Genomic DNA, 12,403 nt, shown 5'->3' with positions numbered 1-12,403 from the left:
TACCATAATTGCACTTGGTTTCTTCACCTGACAAAATTAAAGCACTTAACCACACCAGGGTAGGTGTTACAGAGAAACTTTTAAAAACTCAAGTCAAAACAAAGACAAAACCAGGAATTCTCGATTCTGGGGCAGAAGCAGAAAAATGCCAGTTTATGAGGATTGAGGGCTCCAATAAAGAAAATTTTGCTAAGTCTGTGCTTTCACTTGCAATTTCATTTTTAAGCTTTCATCTACACCAACCTCTACTGAGGTATGCCCAAAGTGGACAGAAATTACCTTACCTGGGACTGTAATCATAGTAAAAATGATTGCAAGGGGAAGCAAAACAAGTCAATTACACCTTGGGCCAAAAGGTACGTAAGAACAACCTGGGATCTGAGTTCGTTTTATTTGCAATTTGATGTTATCTATCTGGAGTGGGAGTGAAAAAAAAAGACAAAAAAGGAAGGTTAGTCAAGGTAATAACTTGGCTTCTATTTTATGGAAACACAAAGCCTGATCAAAAATAAAAATGTCATCACCTCCCTCCTCTATAATCTTTACCAAGAGAGCACCTGAATTTTTTTCATGGTAATACTATTTTCCAGGGATCATGGGTAAACTATTTTTAATTCCACAGATACACTCTGAGCAAAAAAAAATATTTTCCAGGCAAAGCAATCTTTGCATGCCAGTAGTATTTCAAACACCTAAGAGGTTAATACCATGGGTACAAACCAAATAGTACTAATACATGCCTAAAACAAGATATCACTCAGACATTGAAAGAAAAAGTGGACTGTGAATGTCACTCCCTCACAGTTTACACAGTGCAGCTCTGAAGCCTACATGTATATTTTAGCCTAAATGCACATATACAACCCAACAATCCGAAACTATAGATACTTTCAAGAATTGAATATGCCTGCCATTGCTGAAATCAGTCCTACTGCAAACCAGTGACCAATTAACAAGGTGGGCTTTGTCAACATAAATGCTAAGAGATTTACAGACAACCTACAGCTAATTATCTGAATATCTAGATTACAAAATGAGAGCCAACCTAACCCACAGATACATTACATTTGATCCATGGTACCTAAGTATTCAATTAGTTGGCAACATCGAAAAAAAAAAAACCAGATTTCCTATAAAATCTGGACTTCTGGCTGGTAGGAGGAAGAGAGAAAAAAAAAGCTGGCAAAACCAGGCCCACACCCCTCATGACAATAATAGATGGGAGCAGAGTAGTAAGCACCAACACCACTAATTCAAACATTTACTGAACAAGAACTGTATTTCAGGTTTGATCTAGTTTGGGATTCTGATGAAATAAACTTGGATATAATAAGTTTTATCTTTTAGAGTTTCTTCATTAATAAACTGGGAATAATGAAAAACTAGGCAATGAAGTTCACAGCGACTTGCCTAAGACCACAAAGCTACTTTAATGACAGAACTACACTTAACTACCTCCAAGGTCACATAACCACTTTATCTTCAAATACCCTCCCAAATGAATTACTTCCATTTTACAAAGAAGGAACTGAGGATCCAAAAGGTTAAAGTCCTTAGGAAGCAGGCGCTACAATCCAAAACCCAGTCCCATCTGCCTCTAAAGCTCCTTCTAGTCTCCCAATGCCAGTCTTTGTTTATTCTATGGTAACACATCCAGTATCTTCATTTCAGATCTTACAAGGTTTTTCTACTCATTTATAATAGAAAACAAAAAAATCAGCATTTTTCTATAAAGCAGAAGCCTTCATACCCAAAGCCATATCCAGTCATAAAACCATATATACGTACCTTAAGTATTTTATTAAGTATTTTATTCAACACATAAACATACATTTATTTGCCAACCTCAATATAGGGGTCATGACAAGCACTTGGAGAATGGAATCGATGACCTGGAGTTCCCTGATGATTTGAGTTCCTTCTGCTTGATCTAAGCGACATCTATAAATGGCATTATCTACAATTTCCAGTTTCAGCTTCATTAAAGTGGAAAGTTTAAAAGATCCTTGTAAAACACTCCACATACAGAATCCTCCTAGTTATTTTTCTTCCCAAACTTTGAGTTATTTCAGCCATATCTAATTCTACAGTCATTATTTTAATGACTCACCTTTTATCAAGTCTTCCCAAAGAATCCAACTTGGTTTTCAGGAAACAAAGGTTTGCACTCATTTCATCAGCTCACATGATATTTAAATTATTTTATGGAAACAAGATTACCTGTCATAAAACAGTCTTGGAAATCAACACAACTTCTGGTAACATACAACTCACCCAGCGTGAGCGAAGTGCACTGACTTGTAAGCAAACTACTAGCATGAGGTCAACACACTGTATCATAGCAAATAACTGTTTTATAGAGATGACAGTAGTAACCCCTCAAGGCAACTTAGTAAGTATCTACCATATATGCAAAGCATAGCAGAACAAACATGAAAGACTCAGCTCTCAAGAATTTGTAATCTAGCAAAGGAGGTAAAACATATTCACCAATTAACTGTAATACAAAGTAGAAAGTGATCCATGTGATGGGAGACGTGATGAGATTCATGCAACCAAAGGAAAGATTAGTCTATTATACTCCTAATGTTGCAGGCCCTTGATATTTGTTTAATGTACCAAATGAGTTAAGATGAACTTGGAAGAACATGAGACTGGTTTTTCATGGAGGTGGTGGGGTATCGTGGAAAGGGAGGGTGCTCCAAACAGAAAAACAGCATGATGCCGGCACCAAAGAAAATAAAAGGTAATGGTATTTATAAGAATCCGCACAACTTTGTTTACTGGCCATATAAAATGTGGAAAAAAACTGAAAGATGAGGTTAAAAAAATAAGTTGGGAGTCATACTGAGACAGCCTTGGATGCGACTTCACCCTGCATGTATTTGAAAATGAGAAGTATGCAGTAATTTGGCAAGTGTTGATACAATCAATTAGTATGGGAATCAGAAAGCCATCACTTAATGCTTTCTACTATTTCCTTGTTATAAGTGCACCTATTTAGGTGTTTTAAAGTATCTCAAGGACATATATTTGCACTACAAGTGTATTTACAGGTATTAGCTATCCTCCCCTCAGTAGTATGTCAGGAGACCAGCTAAGAAACTGCAAGAGTCCAAGGAAGAAACAAACAACATGAGCAGTTCAACTAGGGCAGAGAAGACTATATGGCATTGAGACTGCAGGAAAAGAAAGAACTGCATTTGTTCAGCCCCAGATGACAGAAGACAGAGAAGCGATAAACAGAAATAAGCAATAACAGAGGCAACTTTGGGGATAGGCAACACATTAAAGTTCTTAACCACACTGAGTTTGCAGTGCCAAGGGGATACCCAGGAGGCCATAACCAGCACAGAAGAGAACAGAAAACGCCAGAGTTGTCAGCTTGTTAAAAAAGGCGGCAAATCATCCACATGAAGGTTAAAGGAATTGTACATAAAGAGAAGAGGGCCTGTAATCCCAGCACTTTGGGAGACCAAAGCGGGCAGATCACGAGGTCAGATTGAGACCATCCTGGTCAACATGGTGAAACCCCATCTCTACTAAAAAAATAAAAAATAAAAAAAATAAAAATTAGCTGGGTCTGGTGGCGCATGCCTGTAATCCCAGCTACTTGGGAGGCTGAGACACGAGAATCACTTGAACCCAGGAGGCAGAGGTTGCAGTGAGCCGAGATCGCGCCACTGCACTCCAGCCTAGGCAACAGAGCAAGACTCCGTCTCAAAAAAACAGAAAGAAGAAGGGAGAAATCAAGGGAGTAACGTCAGAAAACGGCACCATAAGAAGCCAAGAAAAATGATGCACCTAGCAAATTGTGTCTATATACTCAGGGGCTGGCACATTTCTTCTGTAAAGGACTAGATAATAAATATAAACAAAAGAACAGGGTCATGTTCCAATGTAACTTTACTTATGGACTCTGAAATGTGAAAGTTTTATGAAATTAAAGCGCCATAAAGTATTGCTGTTTTTTTCCCCACCTATTCAACTGTAAAATCTTTTCCTACTTCACAAGCCACAAAAATAAAGGTGACAGGTCAGATCTGGCCCGGAAGCCACAGGCTGCCAACTCTTGCTCTAATTTCAAAGCAACAAAAAGGATAAGAGGCTGAATTAACTGTCACTTTCCAAACCCAAGGGTAGTTCTTCCTTTAGACAAATTGATAACTTACCAGACATTCATTTGACTAATTCCTTAAATAAGGATTCCCCTAAGAGGTAACTACATGTGTTGATAACACGTGTCTTAAAAATATTGCCTTCCACTAAAAACAGATAAACTCATGAGTATATTGGAAATTCTAACACAAAGCTAAGAACATTGAACAGGAAAAGTCTGATAATCAAATTGCAACAACTTTTTATAACATGAGTAATCACACAGTATTTTATCATCTGTTCTCTACCCTTCCTTCCACCTTCATGTTAAACCCCATTATGGTATTCCAGGTTTCTTTTAGATGAGTTAAACATGTAGTAGTACAAACACAGCAAAGGCACTAGATGAAAAATATTACTTCAGAATTTTCCCGTCATTGCTTTTGAACTCTTAATTTTTTGAAACTGATTTTATAATCTAAAAGGTTAGAAGATTCAATAGTCTGCATATAATACGAGACATAACCTAGATTTTTAAAATCTAGAAACATCAGTATTGAATGTGTGAGTCATGAATTAAGAAAAAAAATTAGTGCAAAATGTCAACTTCTGACAAGCAGTCTTCATACATACAAACCATATCTGGTGAGGAAGGACTCCTTACCCCCAAGCCATTCCTTGTACCTTAGCTGTAGCTCAGGGGCAGGAACAGGACTCCTTCCTTCTTCAATAGCTTGCTGCGGCAATAAGCTGTAACCCAAGAAAATTTAATACCAAATGAAAGTATAACATTGTTCACAGGGTCAAGTCTTCCATTACTAGGTAACTATTTTAAGTTGCCTGGTTTCAAGCAGATAAAACACAAAAAGAGATTATTAAAGATACAAGGCTAAGCTGTTTAGGGAGGGCCCATGGGAAGAAAAAAAAAGACTTGACCACTTGACAGCTAGATGTTTCCGTTTGAACTGATGTCTCCCACCAACACACAGCAGAAACTTCACTATTTCCTAGTTATCAAATGCTTGCCAAGCAAACTACAAGGACCTAGGGTTGACCTGACTCATACTTCAGTTTATTAGCACCCTCCATCTCCAAAGGGTGTCTAAAATACAGGCACTTCATAGGCATTACTTTCAGAACATCCTAACTTGAATAGAACTCTAGAACAAATACAAAACTTTTGCCAGGTGTTCTAATCAAAAAAGGCTTGCTTTTAGAGAAAAACTCTTCATCACTCTACCAGAAAACCAACTGTTTTCTACATTTTAGGAACTGATTATACTTTTCTATATTCAAATTAAACCAAGTCAGAACTCAAACTCAGATTACACAAAACTCCTTACCCTACCAAAGTACTATTTCAATGAGTTATCTAAATATAAAATATAATCTGTGTTGAGTATTAAACATAAAAATTACTGTTTGTTTTAATAAGAATTTAAGATTTCCAAAATAGCTATCTTCTTTATTCCTATTAGAAAAACATATGAAGATATATATATAAATGCTATCTTATTGTACATGCAATGCAATCACTTAGCAAGTGAATTAGTTATTAAGCCATTAACCTTTAATTCTTCACGTAAAAATTCCTGAACGCCAATGAGAAGATTTCAGGAAAAGTATTATCCCAGGGCTTTCATAATCTATGCTAACTGTGAACACCTTCTGGGAAAAGGGCACGAGACGTAATTAGCGTTCCTAAAGTAACCACAAAATACTTATGTATTGCACAGATTTCTTTCCTCAGATTTCTTCTTCCTGTATACCCAAGGCATAAAAAGTGTCTACAAAGTTTCATTTTTTTCCTAAGCTCCTCTACATTATACAGTATGCGGCTTTACCATTCATGTATTGGCACTTCAGTCTTTTACCTAACTGAAATACCAACCTTTAAAATCTAATTATCAAGTGAAACCAAAGGGCTTCAACCATTTTCCCACTCACAAGAGAGCTCACTCACCAAACACATGACCCCTTCTCCTCATCTACCTCAAAGTTCTCATTGCAGGGGGGGCAGGGTGGAAGTGGATATAGACCTCACCATCTCACAGGCAATCCATTTCTTTTTCCATTGTCAGAGGTCTTCCTCACACTGAAATGAGGCTACCTGGGACTGCAGCCTTGGTCTCTCCTTTGTGGCTATGACCTTTCACATTACAGCCTTTCAATACTGTGTTTTCCAGAAGTGAATAAAACTCTCTTGATGCTATCTGATATGGGTGTAACAGGACTTTTAAAATCTTTTTATTCCAGAGACTCTTCTATAAATATGAACTAAGACTGGTCTAAACAACTGGTTTTTCAAATTGCTTGTCACCTTTAAAGGCCTAGTTTCACAACATCCATTACTTTACTGTCATATTTCAGAATTTAACCACACTTTTACCTACTTTTCAAGCTAAAACAGGGAGAAAATAGAAATAACTTTTTTTATATACACGCTTTTTTAAAAATCAAGCTATATGGTACCTGAAAATAAATTTCTTCTTAGAAACACTAGTTAACTACATTCATAAATGCCCAAACTTGGAAGTACAAAAGTAGATACTCATAATCAACTTCTACTTGCAAACTGAGAAAAACATAGTATTGGAATTTCTGGGTGACTAATTGTACAACTGTATAGTTCAATATGACTTACTCTACATAATACACTCTGAAATCTTTCAATGGGCATTCCCGCAACTGACTTTGCTACAATCCAGATACTGTGACAGCGAACACAGGGCCTGTATTTTAAATTTTAAAACTTTGCAAGCTCAATTTAAAGGAGTCAAGCTAGGGTCAAAAAAAAGTAATGAGGACAGGGAGGAGTTAATATTCTCCAAACAGACTAAGAATGCTCTCCAGGCTGAGTACTGCGGAGAAAAAACAGGAGAGCAGCTCTGGGAGTCCAAAGGCTGAAAAACTATAGTTTCATAACTTCCATATCCGCTGTTAAAGTTGCCTAACACAGCATTTTCCTCAATTCCAAGATGCATAAATGATTTGGGGAGGAAAGGAAAATACATCATATTAAAGGGGTAAAGAGGTATACACTTAAGAATCTAAAAACGTGGAAGATACGCAACTTTGAACTGAGGAGCTTCAATACCCTTCTTGCAACAGAAGCACAAAGTGCCTCGGGTTAGAACTGTGGTTTCTCCAAGGCCTGCTACCGGTGTGCAAGCTCACAGTCGCATTTTTCATTTCATAAGCCTAGAGTTAACTTTTTAAATTTGTTTCCCCCCAAACATTCATCCTATTTTAGAATCCTATTTTCCTAAACTGAAAGCAAGCAAACTGGTCTAAAACCTGGAAGTCTTTGTGTTTGTGCCACATTTACAAGCTACAGATAGGTTTTTGAACAAATAAGTGAGAAGCTATTGTTTAATATTACTTTATTTAGGTCAAGGATCTCAACATAACTTCGCCATTGTACATAAGTCACCACTGTTACAACCTTCTATCTACTCCCATGGGGCCTCTTTCTTCAAGAGGCAGTTCACCTTTATTATCTACTTTCTAGGGCTTTTTTTCTTTTTTTTGCCCCCTTCCCTCATGCGAAGATTTCAAGGAAGGTTATTTATTATTTTAACCAAATTACACTCTGTTGATCTGAACTAGAGTGAAAAATGGGTGCTCCACATCCAAAGGCTATGTTATTACAGGACATAAAAAAAATGGCAAAAGAAATACACTTAATACTTGCAGCTATGTTAACCAAGATACTTGGCAACTATGGCAAAAACAAAGGGGAGGGCAAGTCTTCATTCCAAAGGTTTCAAAGGGTTACAGAATGAGCAAATATTATTGCCTACAGGTTGCCTCTTTCAGTGTCACCTGCTACCTCCCCAAGATAAGGAAAGTAAACAAAAGGAATTTCAGTAACGAATTTCCCAGGTTCCACATTTCCTAAAACACGTAAGTTAAAGGGAGGGCTTAAACAACTTCCACCTAATTAAAAATCTTCCCTTTTAATAATGCTTTGTTTTCACTGCTCCTATCCTTTCGGAGTTACATATGCTGGTAAGCAAGGAGAAGGGCCAAAAGGGATATTCAAGAGGCTGAACAGATACTATCTTAACTTCTTCCAAATCCATGAAGAACAAGCTGGGGGACACAATGGCATGCCTGGCCAGGCTGTCTGGACCTCATAGAGAGGCACTGGCGTCCCTTCCCAGTTAACAGTATGCAAAGCACACTTCCTAACAATCTCCCGACGCTCCGTGATTGTTAGTTTATCAATTGAGCTTAAGTTCAACCAAACTTGGCAATACTCCTCGCAATTGACCTGGAGCCTAATTTCAAACGTAAAAATGCGTCCACTCCTCTACCGCTGTAGGAAGCTGTGCTTACAAAGTTCGGACGTGGTACAATGATTTTTGTTTTATTACACCTGGTGGAGAAAAAAAAAACATAACACCAAACTACGTTACCGAATTCCGAATTCACGGGAGAATGGGGATTTCGGCGACGACTTGAGGAGTACATGACCCAGGACAGAGGACGAAGTGAGCTGCCTCCGGGCCGCGGGCCCCTGTCCTTGGCCACGCCGTCACCTGAAAGGGGCTGCTGGTTCGCTTAGCATCCCTCCAAACCTGAAATCCCCTACCTCAAGATCAATCAAAAGCAGGGGGAAGAAAGTGTCTTCTGGAGGCGCAAGAAAGGCCACAACTTGGATGAATGAAACTGGGCTAAGGGCACCCGGAGCGGGATTTTCGCTGAAGTCAGAAAAAGAAAAGTCAAAAGATTTTTTTTTAACATGAGAGCGATTGCAAGAGACCGGAATACAGACAACGGCACAAACAAGCTTTGGAGGAACGCTTTATTGGGCGCGGACGTTCCGGGCGGCCGGCGGGCGCTAGAGCGGAGGCGTTCGGCGGCAGCCGGCGGGCGGCGGAGCGGGACGGAGCAGGCGGCGGCGGCGGGGCCGGCGACGAGGCAGCTTCATGACTGGCGGGGACGGGCCGGAGCCGGGCTGGGCGCTCGCGCGTGTCCTCCCGCGGACCTTCCACTGGACTCCCGCGGGCCGGCGCCGGGATCGGGGTCGGGGCCCGCTCGGTCCGCCCCGCCCCCCGCTCGGCGGGCCGCTTGCGAGGCACACCCTCCCGGACCGCGCACACGCGCAGGCACACCCCCGCCTCCCGCGCGCACGCGGCCGGGCCCGGCCGCCCCACGCGCGCCCCCTCCCCGCGGACGCCCGCCGCCCCGGCCTCCTCCGAGGAGTGCAGGAAGGCCCGGGGTCCCGCGGCCAGGGCGCGCGGGGGACGGCGGCCTAGCGGCAGCGGGGGAGCCCGCGCGGGAAGACCGGCTCTGAGGGAAGGTCACTTACCCGCTGCATGGCTTTCAGGATTAAAGCCAGCTCGTAGCGGGGCATGCCTGGAGGATCGGCGAGTGCGGCTCGGAAGCCAGCCGGTTCCCGGGACACGAAGGGGCGGGACGGCGGGGACAGTAGGGACCTAGAAACTGCTGCGCCGGACGGCTCCCAGGCGGCGAAAGCACGGTCCGGCAGAGCGAGCCCGGGCTTAAAGGCGCTGGCAGCTGCGCAGACGCCGCGCCACGCCCCCTCGGCGCGCCCCGCCCCGCCCGCGCGCCTTGCCGCCGCCCCGCCCCCTCTCCGCCCGCGGGCGGCCGCCACGCCCCCTCCGCAGCCCCGCACCCGCCGCACCGCCCCCGCCCCAACCCCAGCCCAGCCCGCCGGCCGCGGCTAGGGGCGGTGCTGCAGACTCGGCCCAGAGCGGCTCGCGGCGGCCGCACGCCCCCTCGCGACCCTGCCTGCCCCTACCCCGCCTCCTGCCATGCCTGCTACCTAGCTCTCGAACCGGCTGGAACTTTCCATGCCTTCCTTCTCCTCCTGGGCGGCGGGCGAGTGAGTGCCCGCCAGTGCGCGTGCGCTGCGGTGCGGTCTCGTCCGTGCGCGCGCCCCTCGCCCGCGACTCCCCGGAGCTAGGGACCTTCGCGGCGGAAGGCGGGGTCGCGGCCGGCCCGGGGGCTCTGCGGCCAACGGCTGCTCGCAGGGGTTCTGGAACATTCCCGCCCGGGGTCGGTAGAGGGGTGCAGCTCTCGCCCCCAACCACAACCCTCAGGTCTGACGCGGCTGACCAGGCCCCCTACCCGGCGAGGAGCGCGCTGGCACAGGCCGTGGGCCGCGGCGCGCGGGCTCGGGTCTGACTCAATCCCTTGGCACTGCGTGACCTTGGGCCGGCTGCCTGTGCCGAAAGTGGGGACCCGAGTGAGTTAATGCACGTAAACCTCCGAGGACGGTGCCTGGTACACACAGGCGCGATACGGGCATTTGTGGTGTGCTCCTGAGCTGCCCCCACGTGTTGCAGCGGAGGGCAGGCGAACACCTTAACTCTATCTCATTTCTTTAAATGTTTCCTCCGTTTTCACTTAAAGGCTAGGCTGAGTGCCTGGGAGACCCTTTAGCAACTGTCTAAGGTGGGCAGGGGCATACGTTCTGCCCTTGCCATCCCTTTACACCCACATGGTTCTCCGCCCTCCGGCCAGGGGCTCTGCAAATGCAGTTTTCTCCAGCGCCCTTCCTTAGAGGTTGAGTACCCTGCAGCTGAGAGGCCTCTGCCCCTTGTTTGCCCCATTAAAAGCTCTGTACGTGAAGTGTTTGTCAACTTAAAGTGCTTTAACGTTAATAGGTAAAGTTTAGTGAACACTTACTCTGCATCAGGCCCCATGCCAAGGCTGGTGGATGTGTCTCCTAAAATTCTCACAACAGCCCTGAGGTGACAAAGATTCTTTGCTTGGCCAAACTTTAGTCAGGCTTCTGAATCTCATGCTAGGCCCATCTGTGCACTTCCTTGTAAAATCCAGTTCTAGCACAGAACCCCCATCCTCTCATAGCAGATCAGGTTCCTCATCTTCCTCTATCCCCCAGTCATGTCTTTTCACCCTGGCCTGAGTTCTACAAGAATCCTTTAGATCGGTTTAGCCAGAATCCCTCTTCCCCCTGATGGTTACTCTTAGTGATTTTACATGGCCATAAATTTCTACTTGCCGACGCTGCATTCAGAGTTGGAGCCCACTCTCTCTCCCCGGGTTTCCCTGATCCCTGTACCTATCGCGTTGGTCCTGAATAAAGTCTTTCTTACCATGCTTTAGTAAGCATCACTGAGTAATTTTTTTAAACAGAGGCAAGCACTGTTAACCCCATATTAGGGATTAGGAAATGTAGGCACAAAAAGTTTTGTAACTAGTCCAAGGTCATACAGTAATAGAAACAAAGTACTTTTAGCCGCCCCTCTACCCTTCTGACCTCCGGTTCTCCTACCACCCAGATGAAGATGCTGATTATTCAGTGGATTAACCGTGTAGTCCACGTAAGCCAAGATTAGAGTACCTTTGTCACCTTATCCAGAGGTTACCATTTCACATCCCATGCGTCTATTTGTGACATATGGGAGGTAGGAGATGGAGATGAACCCAGGTTTTTCTGAGATAGCTGGATTTTAACATTTTCTATTCTTAGACTTGTCTACAACCCATCCCTGTGTGAAGCCACACAGGTAATCCAAATTGCCTGGCTAAGTGTCAATTAACTTCATGTTTGGTTTAAACAAGTAGCGTACTATAAATAACAGAAGGAAACAAGGAATTTCTGGACCTTCAGAAGTGAGTTACAGGCTGGGTGCAGTGGCCCACACCTGTAATCCCAATACTTTGGGAGGCTGAGGCGGGTGGATCACCTAAGGTCAGGAGTTTGAGACCAGCCTGGGCAACATCGTGAAACCCTGTCTCTAATAAAAATACAAAAATCAGCTGGGTGCGGTGGCACGTGCCTGTAGTCCCGGCTACTCGGGAGGCTGAGGCAGAAGAATCGCTTGAACCCAGGAGGCGGAGGTTGCAGTGAGCCGAAATCGCACCACTGCACTCCAGCCTGGACCACAGAGCCAGACTCCGTTTAAAAGAAAAAAAAAAACAGTTACAGATTTTCTAGAATGGTCCCACCTCGACTGTCCCCCGTCTTGTCAATTACATGACCCAGTTTAGTAATGAGAAAATATAGACCCCGTAGTAATATGCCAAGTCAAACACTGAGGCGGCGCAATGAGCTGACTTCAACTCAGAGCATTTCCTCTTGGAAGCTCCCTAGTTTTCCCCTAATGCCCAGGGATGAGTGAAGACCTGGCATCTTCTCTACTTCTCCTTCTAACTTGACAAGTGGTATAAGGAAATTAACCTGACTGCGTAATACCTCACCACAGAGTCAGCATCCCCAAGCGCTCCCAGTCTGGTAGCCACCCACAGACTCATTCCATTTCTTAAAAGCAGAGAGAGGGCAGCTACTGTGATTTTCCCCCTTCAA

At 44.2% G+C, this 12,403-nt stretch overlaps 1 protein-coding gene across 1 annotated transcript in view; it reads right to left on the bottom strand.

The window, feature by feature from the left end:
- Positions 1 to 9,667, bottom strand: part of MRPS6 (mitochondrial ribosomal protein S6) — a 69,754-nt gene extending 60,087 nt beyond the window's left edge. The window contains exon 1 of the mRNA XM_031005078.3: positions 9,416 to 9,667. Coding sequence (XP_030860938.2) covers positions 9,416 to 9,460 — 45 coding nt within the window. The 5' untranslated portion in view covers positions 9,461 to 9,667. The remainder of the gene's footprint in view (positions 1 to 9,415) is intronic.
- Positions 9,668 to 12,403: the final 2,736 nt, after the last annotated feature.

The sequence above is a fragment of the Gorilla gorilla genome, chromosome 22, assembly GCF_029281585.2.
Source record: "Gorilla gorilla gorilla isolate KB3781 chromosome 22, NHGRI_mGorGor1-v2.1_pri, whole genome shotgun sequence".
Taxonomy (NCBI): domain Eukaryota; kingdom Metazoa; phylum Chordata; class Mammalia; order Primates; family Hominidae; genus Gorilla; species Gorilla gorilla.
Note: the sequence above shows the minus strand (reverse complement) of the source record. Positions and strands in the feature narration are given on the sequence as shown.